This window comes from Conger conger, chromosome 12 (genome assembly GCF_963514075.1).
Source record: "Conger conger chromosome 12, fConCon1.1, whole genome shotgun sequence".
In the NCBI taxonomy this organism is placed as follows: Eukaryota; Metazoa; Chordata; class Actinopteri; order Anguilliformes; family Congridae; genus Conger; species Conger conger.
The window spans coordinates 49,841,888-49,857,646 of NC_083771.1; the positions used below are offsets into that span (position 1 = coordinate 49,841,888).

Below are 15,759 nucleotides of genomic sequence, written 5' to 3' on the forward strand. Positions count from 1 at the left end.
TTTAACATGTAGTGGCATTTAACACAGCAGTCCAACTTTTTATTTATTTATTATTTTCTTTCTTTTTTTATAGCGCTTTTTACAAAGGGCCTTTGTCGTAAAGCAGCTTCACAGAATTAGAAACCGGGACCCAAGAGTACGCCTCGGGCAACAGTGGCAAGGAAAAACTCCCTGGAAACAGGAAGAAACCTTGAGCAGAACCTGACTCAGTAGGGGAACCCATCTGTCGCTGGTTGACACCGGTTTGTAGAAACAATGGTTTGAAACAGAAAACCGGATTAAATAAAAGTACAAAAACACCAATGGGTGGCACTGTCAGGCAATGGGACAGGCTTGGTGCTCCAGCTGAATCAGCAGTGGCAGGAGGGAGTTGTGCGGCTGGTCTTGGGCTGGAGCTCCAGGACAGGAGGGGGTGCACAGTAAAGTTGGGCTAGCGCTCCGTGCAGGTGCCCAGAGGGGGGAGAACTTTGCCCTGTCATGTATATATTGGGTGAAACATTGTATTTTAACCTTGCTTCTAATTCATGGATTGGTTTCTAAATGGATTTGTAGTCTATTGTCTTTTCAAAATAAAAAATTAAAGGTATGTATTGAGAAAAAAAAAAAGTAAATGACATTATTTATCACAGATGCGGGTACATCAGCTATGAGACCATGGTAACATGTTTTTGGATAGAACAAGCAGAAGCACCTTACATACCCTGCTCTACACTATTCTATACTTTACTACTATCGGGTCCTCAGAACAAGCGACCCAGATGCGAGACCAAGGTGTAGGATTTATTATAAAAGTCTTTATTATAAAAGTTGCAGGTCAGGCAGGCGAGGGTCAATAGCCAGCGAACAGATTCAGCAGGGATAAAGCAGTTGGTAGTCCAGAGGTCACCAACCCTGGCCCTGGAGAGCTACTGGGTCAGCTGGTTTTCTCTGTTACTCTGCACTTAATTAATCAATTAGAGCAGATGATTACACAGCTAACTCACCTCACCTGGTTACCTGGGTCTCAACAGGGCGCTGATTTTAAGTTGAAAACAAAAACCAGCAGACCCTCTGTAGTGTACAGTCGAGGCAATGGGTAAAAACTCCAGCAAACCGATATATCAGGGATAATCGTCACAGGCGAAGGGTCGACAACGAGCGAGCTAAACAGACAAAAACAGAATCCAGAAACAAAACACGATATACAAAAACGGGTTGAAACACTGCGGGTCAAAATCAAACCGACGGGAGATTCTACATGCGGAAGTCGGGGACGAAATGGGTAGAAACAGAAATCAATCAGGTAACGCTGGAAAGAATGGAGTTGACATAACAATCTGGCGGGGATCTGAACAAACAAAAGGGTTTAATTAACACGGGTAACAAGATGGAATGGCAATCGGGTGTGGGAAACAATCAGGAAGTGATACAAACATAAAACGATTTTTTTTTTTTTTTTACAACGATGAAACGAATGAATTGAGTGAACGAATTGATAGCGTGGCTATGGTGTGCACAGAGGTAACAAACACACGGAAACGCTAACGACAGAGAATACAATAAATAGAAAAACATGAAACCTAAGAACTATACTGTTAAAATCACACTGTTATACTACAAATCCATACTATACTGTTATGCTAGTGTTGTACTACACTGCAGTACTAAACTGGTATACTGTCATACTGCAATAAAAATGTACTACAGTAACACACTGCACAGTTATACTACACTAATGCACACAGATGAGCCAATACATTATGACCACCTGCCTAATATGCTGTTGGTTCTCTGCATGCTCTGACCTGCTGAGGCATGGACCTCTGGAGCTGCCCTGTGGTGTCAGGCACCAGACTTTAGCAGCAGATCCTTTAAGTCTTGTAAGATGCGAGGTGGAGCTACCATGGATCAGACTTGTTGTTCCAGCACATCCCACAGATGCTCGATCGGATTGAGATCTGGGGAATTTGGAGGCCAGAGCATGAATTGTTCAATAAAAACAACAAAAAGGTTGTGAAAACATTTTCATTTTCTGAAGTCAAGCGGGGAGCAGCGAAGTTGTTCCGTGGTGCGTGGGCAGGTGGACAATGGGCTGATCAAGCTCATTATATTAGCGGTAAGTGTGGCACACCCTGACTCTTTAATATCATTGGTGCAGTCCATGAACTCAGCGATTATCTTTTGAGTGGAAAACGGTTAAAGGTTTGACACGTGTGTGTTCAGAGATGCTCTTCTGCATACCACTGTTGTAATGTGTGGTTATTTGCGTTACTGTCACCTTCCTGTCAGCTTTGGCCAGTCTGGCCATTCTCCTCTGACCTCTCTCATTAACAATGTGTTTCTGCTCACTGGATTTTTTGGGGATTTTTTTGCACTATTCTCTGCAAACTCTAGAGACTGTTGTGTGTGAAAATCCCAGGAGATCAGCAGTTGCTGAGATACTCAAACCGTACTCAAAGCTCCTGACCTGTATTTACATGATTGTATTCATTGCACTGCTGCCACACAATTGGCTGATTAGATAATCGCATGAATAAGTAGGTGTTAAGTAAAGTAAAAATGTTCCTAATAAAGACTGTAAAATTATATTATTTTTGTGTTTGTATGTGTTTACTTATGTGGAACCATTTACATAATATGCTGTTTCCCCAGCCCCCACCCAGCCACAAATGATCCTGTCGCTGCTGTTCAGTGGCTTGTGGTTATTGTTGGAGATTAGCTCCATATTAATGTTTGCGGGGTGGTCTGTAGTGGTTAAGGTACATGACCACGCAAGGTCGGTGGTTCAATCCCCGGTATAGCCACAATAACATCCGCACAGCCGTTGGGCCCTTGAGAAAGGCCCTTAACCCTGCATTGCTCCAGGAGAGGATTGTCTCCTGCTTAGTCTAATCAACTGTATGTCGCTCTGGATAAGAGCGTCTGCCAAATGCCATTAATGTAATGTAATGTAATGTAATGTTTGAGTCCTGAGAAGATGATGTTTGAGTCCTGAGAAGATTTACATTACATTAATGGCATTTGGCAGATGCTCTTATCCAGAGCGACGTACAACAAAGTGCATACCCATAACCAGGGATAAGTGCGCTGAAAGACCCTAAAGGGAAGTACAATTTCAACTGCTACCTGCACAACAAAGATAATGACCAGGGCCTATTTGATCATCTGATTGTTTTTTTAATGTTTTTTAAACCGCAACACGCAAATGTATGAACAAACCCCTTAACCAGCCAAACACTGCTTACCTAGCCAAACTAAAACATCCTGATACACAGAAAGTAAATCACAGAAAGACAACAATTAAGGTTCACAGGGAGGTGGTGAGGGACAGGGAGAGGTGCTGCTTGAAGATGGGAAGAGATTCTACAGTTCTGACCTCAACAGGGAGTTCGTTCCACCACCGTGGAGCCAGAACAGACAGTAGTCGTCTGGCAGGGGTGTAGGGTCTGATGATTTTCTGGAGGTAAGCTGGGGAAGACCCCTTAACTGCTTGGAAGGCTAGCACCAATGTCTTGAATTTGATGCGAGCCATGACAGGCAGCCAGTGGAGGGAAGTAAGCAGGGGGGTGACGTGAGTATTTGAGAAGGTTGAAGACCAGACGAGCTGCTGCTCTGGATGGCTGATCTGGCAGGCACTACCCTGCAGGTCTGTTTCTGGGAAGTAGAGTAACAGCCCAAAGGAAATGATTGAGCAGTCTGCACTACAACATGAATGTGCTAAAAACAAGCACACCAGAGACGAGCACATCAGTGATTCCTGTAGCACTGCTGCTGCAACGGCCTGTCACCAGCCTCACACAGCTTCTTTTACTTTTCTTTTTTTATTCTCTTTTAGTTGGCAGATGATCAGTTACATTCTGTTTCTGTTTGAGCGGGTCATTTAGGTCAGAGTCGGAAAGTTTATTTGCGGAAAACACACTCCTTACATTAAAGGCATTTGGCAGAAGCTCTCATCCAGAGCGACGTACAACAAAGTGTAAAGTGCATAGCCATAGCACACACACATACATATATAAATATAAATATATATATAAAGCTATGTTGTAAAATAAATGGTTTGATTTATTTGAACTACTACCTGGTACACCTAATATCATAGCCTACGCTTAAGTGTTTTGTTATTTGTAATATACAAATTAAACATAACGCCATCCATTAGTAACTTCCGTGACCCAAATCACAGTTGGTTCAGATGTAACTGTGGTGTGTGCTCCAAGTTTATTTAACCGCAGCATCTAATAGCATACTCCGTAAGTGCCATCACATAGGCACGACTTTGTGACAAAAAATGCATTTTTTTTCTACACACAAACATGTGTGCGTTCTCAGTCAGTGCATTGATGGGAATTTGTAAACTACCAATTACACAAAGGTCTTTTGTGAGATCAAGTAGTGCGGGATTTCACTGGACTACTTGGGCTCGGATAACTGAAGCAAGTTTTTGCACGTTGGCGATTTACGGGCGCATGTGAATGGAATGTGCTTACTCCATTGCTCGAAAACTGTAAGAAAACGTTTGTCAACCCTTACAAAAAATATATATGCCAAAAGTACAAAAGTTTTCTGAACGAAGTCCCAGAGAGTAGAGGCTATTTAAAATACACTTACTTTGTACTTTCCAGTAGTAAATGGTTTAAAATGTAGCCTACCACTTTAGGATGCAGATCTTAGAATTAATTGTATTCTTTCTGGAGCTTGTCTATACAGCCCATCTGCCTTATAAGAGGAAATCGCATACTTGAATGGGAGAAATTGGTTTTGCGAGAGGTATATGCTGTCGTCGCGTGCTTATTTGCCTAGCAAATCGCTTTCCTGAAACAAGCCCCTGATCTCTGTTTTTTCCCTTGTTCCAGTATGTGTCTCTGTCCTTCCGCATATTTTAATCCCTTGTTGCTTTCCGTAGTCCTGCCATTCTTCATTCGTTTCAGCTGTTTGTCATTTTCGTTAATTCACCTGAGTGTTTATACCCCTATATTTCCTTTGTCTTGTTAGATTGTTTTGTGTTTACCTCTGACTCGCCAGTGTTTATTGATTGCTTTACCTGTGCTTTCACCATTTTTGTGTACCCCGACATTTGTTTTCTGATTGATGATTTTGCCCTGTTTGGATTTACTGTTTTTGACTTTAAACTGTATTTTTTGATTACGATTTCTGGATTCCCTTTTGTACCATAGCCTGGTCGGGCTGCCTGCTAGTAAACAAACCTTTGCTTGTGACATCGACACTGTCTTGGATTACCCCTACTATATCTGTCTGATGGCTAGGGGCCTGTTTATTTTTTAAAACCCTCCGACTGCTCTGACCCCCAGAGCTGGCCTGTAACTACCATTAAGATCACTGAGGTCATGACCTCAATATTTTAATAATATATTTTTAATCTAAGCAACCATTTTCACTTCACAGTATGCCAGATTGATTAATTGTTAGAATTGACTACATTTTCTTGCGGGGAGCATGGCCCTGACCCCCCCCCCTACTGGTCTCACCGCTGACCTCAGTGTGTATGGCCCTGCTCCTGAGCCAATGACCACCAACGCGCGCAGAGAGGCTGTGGATATTCTTCAGAAGAACTGACTGTAAAGACCCCCCACTTCAAATGTGCTTTTTCTTAGGAACTATTTTACTAATTTAACCTCTTCATTTTTACTTTTCTTGTAATGATTCACTGTAATGTTATTTTACATATTTTCTCGTCATTCTTTTTCTCCATTTCATTTATTATTATTATTATTATTATTATTATTATTATTATTATTATTATTATTATTGGTATTAGTATTAGTATTAGTATTGTTATTATTATTATTTGGACGGGGCATGTAGCAGCATGTGGAAGAATATGGCACATTCAGAATTGAAGAAATCACAAGTTTTTTTTTAAGTTTTTTTTTTTATGCCGGCACAAGAGTCTGTAGGTCTGTGTGCATGCGTGTTCAGAAAAATAGACGATTTGGCAAAACCGCGGTATAAACAACGAGGCGTACGATTCGCGTAAAGACTGAATTTCACAACGTTTAACGTCCGTTCCACTGAATCAGACGGTAATGGGCGCCTTAGTTTCTGGGAAATGATTTTTTATGGAGCTGTGCGGAAACTTCCTGTGAATACATTCGCTGACGTTTTCCCCTAGAAAGCTGGATTGTTCTTTCACATTTACTTTTACCCCTCGTATGGGCTATCACGCTCATAGTTTTTCCTCGCCGAGGACGGAGTATATAGCGCTTTTTTATTTAGTCCTCGTGAAATACTCCTGGGAATCTGCTGGGCTACAGCATCGAATGATTCAACCTGGCATCGTGCACGTGAACTACTGCCGTCCTACCTGTAAGTAGCGACAGTTGTTGTTTATTTTTATTTTTATAAAGTCTGACATTATTATTATTATTATTATTATTATTATTATTATTATTATTATTATTTATCATTTCCTTTAGAATGAAATCTCAAGGGCCTTTATGACAAAAAGACGTCATTTTGTAGGATTGTGTAATAGGAAGATAACTTTTCGAAGTTGTTCTTCCAGAAAATGTTGGGTTTGTGGCAGAAACACGAGCATCCCCAAGACCCAGGCAATATGTGCAATATTGAGTGATAATAAGTTTAATAATAATAATAATAATAATAGTAATAATATTCTAGTGCTGCTCTTAAATGTATCGTCTGTTAAGTTCTGTTAAGTTCCGTTAAGTGGCTAAAAACATCTGCTAAAGGCTTAAACTGTACATTGGGAGGTTGTGGAGGAGGTTTTTTATCTGAGTACACAGTTTCAGATTTTTCGTAACACTTCTAATGTGAACAGTCTATTACAACCACACTCCCGTCCTTTTGTGTGAATGTTTAGTTTATGTCTTTCCTTGCTTTGTTGTGCCAGTAGGGATCTTACAGAGATAACACAGGGGTTTGTGGAAACATAATACAGGGGCTTGTCTTGGAGAGACAACACATGAGGATTATGTTGGAGAGATAACAGATCTCAGAGTGTAGGGGCCTGGTGCTGCCTGTGTGAGATGGCAGGGGAATGAAACTCATAGCTACAAACATGCTTACATATACTGTCCATACATACATTATGTACAGTATATAGTGCTTATTAACACCAGTATTAGAGGGCTATCTATATTCACTCAAAAAGTGGTCAGCCATGCTATTATGTGATGATACTATATGATATACGCTATTCCATTGCCATTTTTCTCTAGAAGTTTCTAAATAACTTGTGGCGTGATATCGATGTCCTGTTTCTGAATTTCAGCATGAAGTGTTTCTGTGGCCCCCCTCCACGTGCCCGTGGGATCATGGGAAGCCGGGCGCTCTGGGCTCTGCTCTTTGTCCTCAAGCTCCAGGAGAACCACGGCAACGAGGTGCATGGTGCGTGTGCCAATCCGGCGAAATCACACGCCAGTGCCCTGAGCTGCAGGCTAACCTGTCTCCAAACACAGCATGCCCTGGTCCTATTTTATACTGCAAAACTCACTCGCTGAGCACTTTATTAGGAGCACCAGTACGTCTACTTATTCATGCCAATCAAGTGTAGCAGTGCAATGCGTAAAATCATGCAGATACGGGTCAGGAGCTTTAGGTAATGTTCACATCAACCATCGGAATGGGGAAAAAATTTGATCTCACTGATTTTGAGTATTATCTGTAGCTGCTGATCTCCTGGGATTTTCACATCCAACAGTCTCTAGAGCTTGCTCAGAATGGTGCAAAAAACCTCCAGTGAGCTGCAGTTCTGCTGGGAGAAACTTGCTGAGAGACGTCAGAGGAGGAGGGCCAGACAGATCAGCTCTGACAGGAAGGTGACAGTAACGCAAATAACCACACATTACAACAGTGGTATGCAGAAGTTCTATGAACATATAACACGTCAAACCTGTAATTGGATAGGCTACAGCAGCAGAAGACTAAATAAGTCAAATAAATACTGAATAAAGTGCTCTCTGGGTGTATATTGCAATATCTCAAAACAGCCATCATTTTGATTTAGCCAATATTTAGTTTTTTTGCCTATATATCTTTTCTCATCTTGATATTCTATTTAAATTTATTATAGAATGTTCTGTTTCTGTAGGTTTAAATTTGGTGTTTGAAGTACATTATTAATGCATGTACAGTCTCAAAATATTTCTGCTGATCAAGGAAACATGTCACGAACCAGAGTATCGAAACAGCATCAAGATACCAAAATGCAAAAGCGCACGGCGTTTAAATAGTGCGGGCTGTGACCCGGGACGGCCCTCACAGGGAGGGGGCGCAGAGCATTCTGGGATGGGTAGCTTTTGCATTTGGTCTTCAGAGCTCCCCGGGCCACAGGCAGTGAAGCTGGAGACAGACTGGGAACTACAACGCATATCTGTCAGCTGGGAGCAGAGGCCCTTGACCCACAACCTTACAGACCAACTGCTCTTCGACATCGAGGTTCTCCGAAACAAAAAGACTGTGCACAGCGTAAGCACCTGTTTATTCAACTTACTGTTTATTTAATGGCAAATATTCATAAAATAGACAGTTCAATTCGATTTATTTTTATAGCGCTTTTCACTGGAGACTGTCACAAAGATGCTTTACAGAGTAACACAGAAGATAATTAAACATATCAGCTTTGTCCCTTTCAGAGGAGGAAAGTCCAGGGGTCAGACAGCAAAATGTGTTTCTTCTGGCAGTGAACTCCAGCCAGTTGATTTACTGATTAGTTTGACAGTGGCTCTGGGCTGCAGGATTGTGATGTGCAGGTCTGGGTGACAGTGGCTCTGGGCTGCAGGATTGTGATGTGCAGGTCTGGGTGACAGTGGCTCTGGGCTGCAGGATTGTGATGTGCAGGTCTGGGTGACAGTGGCTCTTGGCTGCAGGATTGTGATGTGCAGGTCTGGGTGACAGTGGCTCTTGGCTGCAGGATTGTGATGTGCAGGTCTGGGTGACAGTGGCTCTGGGCTGCAGGATTGTGATGTGCAGGTCTGGGTGACAGTGGCTCTTGGCTGCAGGATTGTGATGTGCAGGTCTGGGTGACAGTGGCTCTGGGCTGCAGGATTGTGATGTGCAGGTCTGGGTGACAGTGGCTCTTGGCTGCAGGATTGTGATGTGCAGGTCTGGGTGACAGTGGCTCTTGGCTGCAGGATTGTGATGTGCAGGTCTGGGTGACAGTGGCTCCTGGCTGCAGGATTGTGATGTGCAGGTCTGGGTGACAGTGGCTCTTGGCTGCAGGATTGTGATGTGCAGGTCTGGGTGACAGTGGCTCCTGGCTGCAGGATTGTGATGTGCAGGTCTGGGTGACAGTGGCTCTTGGCTGCAGGATTGTGATGTGCAGGTCTGGGTGACAGTGGCTCCTGGCTGCAGGATTGTGATGTGCAGGTCTGGGTGACAGTGGCTCCTGGCTGCAGGATTGTGATGTGCAGGTCTGGGTGACAGTGGCTCTTGGCTGCAGGATTGTGATGTGCAGGTCTGGGTGACAGTGGCTCCTGGCTGCAGGATTGTGATGTGCAGGTCTGGGTGACAGTGGCTCTTGGCTGCAGGATTGTGATGTGCAGGTCTGGGTGACAGTGGCTCCTGGCTGCAGGATTGTGATGTGCAGGTCTGGGTGACAGTGGCTCTTGGCTGCAGGATTGTGATGTGCAGGTCTGGGTGACAGTGGCTCTGGGCTGCAGGATTGTGATGTGCAGGTCTGGGTGACAGTGGCTCTTGGCTGCAGGATTGTGATGTGCAGGTCTGGGTGACAGTGGCTCTTGGCTGCAGGATTGTGATGTGCAGGTCTGGGTGACAGTGGCTCTGGGCTGCAGGATTGTGATGTGCAGGTCTGGGTGACAGTGGCTCTGGGCTGCAGGATTGTGATGTGCAGGTCTGGGTGACAGTGGCTCTGGGCTGCAGGATTGTGATGTGCAGGTCTGGGTGACAGTGGCTCCTGGCTGCAGGATTGTGATGTGCAGGTCTGGGTGACAGTGGCTCTTGGATGCAGGATTGTGATGTGCAGGTCTGGGTGACAGTGGCTCTGGGCTGCAGGATTGTGATGTGCAGGTCTGGGTCACAGTGGCTCTGGGCTGCAGGATTGTGATGTGCAGGTCTGGGTGACAGTGGCTCTTGGCTGCAGGATTGTGATGTGCAGGTCTGGGTGACAGTGGCTCTTGGCTGCAGGATTGTGATGTGCAGGTCTGGGTGACAGTGGCTCTTGGCTGCAGGATTGTGATGTGCAGGTCTGGGTGACAGTGGCTCTGGGCTGCAGGATTGTGATGTGCAGGTCTGGGTGACAGTGGCTCTTGGCTGCAGGATTGTGATGTGCAGGTCTGGGTGACAGTGGCTCTTGGATGCAGGATTGTGATGTGCAGGTCTGGGTCACAGTGGCTCTTGGCTGCAGGATTGTGATGTGCAGGTCTGGGTGACAGTGGCTCTTGGATGCAGGATTGTGATGTGCAGGTCTGGGTGACAGTGGCTCTGGGCTGCAGGATTGTGATGTGCAGGTCTGGGTCACAGTGGCTCTTGGCTGCAGGATTGTGATGTGCAGGTCTGGGTGACAGTGGCTCCTGGCTGCAGGATTGTGATGTGCAGGTCTGGGTGACAGTGGCTCTTGGCTGCAGGATTGTGATGTGCAGGTCTGGGTGTCAGTGGCTCCTGGCTGCAGGATTGTGATGTGCAGGTCTGGGTCACAGTGGCTCTGGGCTGCAGGATTGTGATGTGCAGGTCTGGGTGACAGTGGCTCTTGGCTGCAGGATTGTGATGTGCAGGTCTGGGTGACAGTGGCTCTTGGCTGCAGGATTGTGATGTGCAGGTCTGGGTGACAGTGGCTCTTGGCTGCAGGATTGTGATGTGCAGGTCTGGGTGACAGTGGCTCTGGGCTGCAGGATTGTGATGTGCAGGTCTGGGTGACAGTGGCTCTTGGCTGCAGGATTGTGATGTGCAGGTCTGGGTGACAGTGGCTCTTGGATGCAGGATTGTGATGTGCAGGTCTGGGTCACAGTGGCTCTTGGCTGCAGGATTGTGATGTGCAGGTCTGGGTGACAGTGGCTCTTGGATGCAGGATTGTGATGTGCAGGTCTGGGTGACAGTGGCTCTGGGCTGCAGGATTGTGATGTGCAGGTCTGGGTCACAGTGGCTCTTGGCTGCAGGATTGTGATGTGCAGGTCTGGGTGACAGTGGCTCCTGGCTGCAGGATTGTGATGTGCAGGTCTGGGTGACAGTGGCTCTTGGCTGCAGGATTGTGATGTGCAGGTCTGGGTCACAGTGGCTCTTGGCTGCAGGATTGTGATGTGCAGGTCTGGGTGACAGTGGCTCCTGGCTGCAGGATTGTGATGTGCAGGTCTGGGTGTCAGTGGCTCTGGGCTGCAGGATTGTGATGTGCAGGTCTGGGTGACAGTGGCTCTTGGCTGCAGGATTGTGATGTGCAGGTCTGGGTGACAGTGGCTCTTGGCTGCAGGATTGTGATGTGCAGGTCTGGGTGACAGTGGCTCCTGGCTGCAGGATTGTGATGTGCAGGTCTGGGTGACAGTGGCTCTTGGCTGCAGGATTGTGATGTGCAGGTCTGGGTGACAGTGGCTCCTGGCTGCAGGATTGTGATGTGCAGGTCTGGGTGACAGTGGCTCTTGGCTGCAGGATTGTGATGTGCAGGTCTGGGTGACAGTGGCTCCTGGATGCAGGATTGTGATGTGCAGGTCTGGGTGACAGTGGCTCCTGGATGCAGGATTGTGATGTGCAGGTCTGGGTGACAGTGGCTCCTGGCTGCAGGATTGTGATGTGCAGGTCTGGGTGACAGTGGCTCTTGGCTGCAGGATTGTGATGTGCAGGTCTGGGTGAGAGTGGCTCCTGGCTGCAGGATTGTGATGTGCCGGTCTGGGTGACGTAATGCTGTGTTAAATGTGCAGGATTGTGATGTGCCGGTCTGGGTGTGTTGTGTTAAATGTGCAGGAGACCATCGAGCCAAATCCAGTCCTGAAAAGGCAGCAGTGGAACTGGACTTCAGACATCCCCCTGAACTGCACCTCGCACTGCGCCAGGGTCCGAACCCGTCTGCTCAACCGCACCAGCCACTGGAGCTTCACACAGACTGCTGATGGTCTGTATCATCATCATCATCATCATCATCATCACATACACATGCACACACACATACACCCAAGTACACACAGACACACATGTGCACACACACATACACCCAAGTACACACAGACACACACATACACACATCCACAAGCACTCACAGGCACCCACATGCCTACACACACACGTACACATGCACACAGATGTACACACACACTTACACGCACAGCTGCTATTGAGTCACATTGAAATTGTGACGACTCATTCTTTGTGGATTCACTCCTCTCTCCTCTCCAGGGATGGATGTTTCTTCCCACAAGTCCTTGCAGGTGTTTCCCTCCACTGATAGAGTGGTGGAGGTGGGCAGTAGTGTAGATTACTGCTGCATTATGAGTGAGGGGCACACAAACAGGACATCACATCACATCACATACAACCTCATAGCCCCAGCTGTGACCCGCATCAGTGACCGGAGCTTCGCCGTGCACCTGCGCAACCTGGCGCCGACCAAGACCTCCGGCAACCATCTGCAGTGCGACGCCTCGAGGGGCGCCGATGCCACTCTTTTTGTTGGCTGTGAGTATTTTTTACACCATTTCTTGCTCCTGCACACTTGGCAAAGCAGTTTCTATTAAGGCTATTGATTCATTCATGTTAACAACTCCAGTACATTAGTTAATGTTCATTCATGCATTCTTTATGTGGAGCGTGGCCTTTATATGAGACCTGTAGTAATGTAATGTAATGTAATATGAGACCTGTAGTAATGTTATGTAATGTAATGTAATATGAGACCTGATCTAACATAATCAGTCATAAGTCGCGACTGCCAATTTCACATAAATCCATATGTATGTAAAAAAAGTTTTAGGCTGTTTGGCTATTTTCATCTTCATTTTGTAGAACAGTAACTTGCCTTTCATAATCAGCTTAAGGCTAGATTCAGAGTAAAAATATAGTAAAAATAAGGGGTGTAAGTGAAGCACTGGATTTGTGCGTTTGGAGGCTAGCCAGCTTGTCACCATTCAGCAGTCAGAAACAACGGCATCAGCTGCACTGGTGGCTGCATGTTAATGTACAGCACTGCGTTAATCATGTTAATGTACAGTACTGCGTTAATCATGTTAATGTACAGTACTGCGTTAATCATGTTAATGTACAGTACTGCGTTAATCATGTTAATGTACAGTACTGCGTTAATCATGTTAATGTACAGTACTGTGTTAATCATGTTAATGTACAGTACTGCGTTAATCATGTTAATGTACAGCACTGTATTCACTTTCATGTCCTGTATGTCTTAATGTCAAGAGTAAGTGTTCAGAGTAAAAATACAGTTATAAATAAAGTTTGAGTTCCGTTAGCCCAGTGTCGGTAGTCTCTCAGCATCACGTGTGACTTTGAAGCCGTTTTTCTCAAAAACATGGTTTGGTGGCACAGAAATTCCGGTGGGATACAACTGTTAGAGCAAGTCACATATTTGTCCATATATATTGGTAAGATAGTCATGTTTAAGTCGCACACTTCAGATGGTGGCAGGAGCAAGAACCACTGGCAGTAACTGTTCAGTGATTGGATCAGCCTGAACCATGTGACTGTTCAGTGATTGGATCAGCCTGAACCATGTGATCTTTGGGCCTCTCCCCCGCCCCTCAGACCCCCCTAGTGTCCGGAACTTGGTGTGTGAGACAGACCTGGTGAATCTTACCTGCCACTGGGACCTGGAGCGTGACACAGAACTGTATGGAGAACGGAAAACTCTGTACTCCTTGAATGGAAGGTGCGTCTCCGCTAACGCATACATTCACAGTATCTGTCCACAACTGTATCATTAAATCATGTTAGTTTGTCTACACAGACACAGTTTGACTCAGCAATTGGTAAAATGAACTTGTGAAACTGTATTTGTGAAAATATTCAATATTAATAAATGAGAGTGTGTAACTGTCCTTTAGTGGTGAAGACCAGAGTGAGAGGAAAGATAAGCTGCGGGGAACCTTTCGTTGCTCAGTTGCTCATGTTGCTTGTGTTGCCTAGTTGCTCATGTTGGCTAGTTGCTCATGTTGCTTGTGTTGCCTAGTTGCTCATGTTGCCTAGTTGCTCATGTTGCTCATGTTGCCTAGTTGTTCATGTTGCTCATGTTTTTCAGTTGCTGATGTTGCTTGTGTTGCTCCAGTTGCTTGTGTTGCTCGTGTTGCTCCAGTTGCTCATGTTGCTCGTGTAGCCTAGTTGCTCATGTTGCTCGTGTTGCCAGTTGCTCATGTTGCCTAGTTGCTCATGTTGCTCATGTTTTCCAGTTGCTCATGTTGCTCATGTTGCTCGTGTTGCCAGTTGCTCATGTTACCTAGTTGCTCATGTTGCTCAGTTGCTCGTGTTGCTCATGTTGCTCCAGTTGCTTGTGTTGCTCCAGTTGCTCATGTTGCCCAGTTGCTCCTGTTGCCCAGTTGCTCATGTTGCCCAGTTGCTCATGTTGCTCATGTTACCTAGTGACTCATGTTGCTCATGTTGCTCAGTTGCTTGTGTTGCTCATGTTGCCTAGTTGCTCATGTTGCTCATGTTTTCCAGTTGCTCATGTTGCTCATGTTGCTCGTGTTGCCAGTTGCTCATGTTGCCTAGTTGCTCATGTTGCTCATGTTTCCCAGTTGCTTGTGTTGCTCGTGTTGCTCCAGTTGCTCGTGTTGCTCCAGTTGCTCATGTTGCCCAGTTGCTCCTGTTGCCCAGTTGCTCATGTTGCCCAGTTGCTCATGTTGCTCATGTTACCTAGTGACTCATGTTGCTCATGTTGCTCAGTTGCTTGTGTTGCTCATGTTGCCCAGTTGCTCATGTTGCCTAGTTTCTCATGTTGCTCATGTTGCCCAGTTGCTCATGTTGCCCAGTTGCTCATGTTGCTCATGTTGCCCAGTTGCTCGTGTTGCTCATGTTGCCCAGTTGCTCATGTTGCTCATGTTGCCCAGTTGCTGATGTTGCTGGCCATCGCTCAGCTTCATGAATGAATGGACTTTCAGCAACTGGTCACTGTGTGAACACAGCTGGTCGACCAAATTGCTGAGGACACTGGGTAAGTAGTACTGTTACTAATACTCTTGCAGTATAATGGTAGATTTAATTATGTCTCGCAACTTCTCAGGAACTGCAAAGATGAAAATATACTAAAGCAATGCATGATCAGTGTGGCCCTGGGTCCGGGCGAGAAGAACTGGACCCTGACTGCCAGAAACAGGCTTGGCAGTATGGAGCTCACGGACAGAGCGGACCTGAGGCACAGAGGCAGGTTGCGCCAGACATCGCCGTTCAATGACATCACCAAGTCCCCATTTCTCTCTTATTCAGAATTTTATCTTGGGTAGGAACAGCATCTACAATACGAGTGTCCTACGAGTCATGAAAACAACCGCAATCCAGTCATTTCCTCCAGAGAGGCTTGCAGTGCAGGTCAGGGCAGCATGTCTGGCTCACGGAGCTGCGATCAAACTGACTGCATTGCTTATTTCTCCCCTCAAAGGTTTTCAGAAATGTGGACAGTTTAGGAAAAATAAGAGAAAGCTTATCAATGGTGCCAAAAAGCAATGTACTGCAGTCTGCCCAATCAGGCACCGGCTCACCCCTATATACTGTATTATAATGGACCCCACCTACAGTACCCTATATACTGTATTATAACAGACCCCACCTACAGTACCCTATATACTGTATTATAACAGACCCCACCTACAGTACCCTATATACTGTATTATAATGGACCCCACCTACAGTACCCTA

The 15,759-nt window shown here is 45.7% G+C and overlaps 1 protein-coding gene across 1 annotated transcript; it reads left to right on the forward strand.

Annotated features, from left to right (window-relative positions):
• Nucleotides 1-2,031: 2,031 nt before the first annotated feature.
• On the forward strand, nucleotides 2,032-15,347 carry LOC133141641 (leukemia inhibitory factor receptor-like). The gene is made up of 7 exons (XM_061262206.1): nucleotides 2,032-2,095; nucleotides 7,232-7,347; nucleotides 8,276-8,427; nucleotides 11,869-12,016; nucleotides 12,298-12,576; nucleotides 13,657-13,780; nucleotides 15,128-15,347. The coding sequence occupies exons 2-7, from the start codon at nucleotides 7,233-7,235 to the stop codon at nucleotides 15,345-15,347; spliced, it is 1,038 nt and encodes a 345-aa protein (XP_061118190.1). The 5' UTR covers nucleotides 2,032-2,095; nucleotide 7,232.
• The last annotated feature ends 412 nt before the right edge of the window (nucleotides 15,348-15,759 follow it).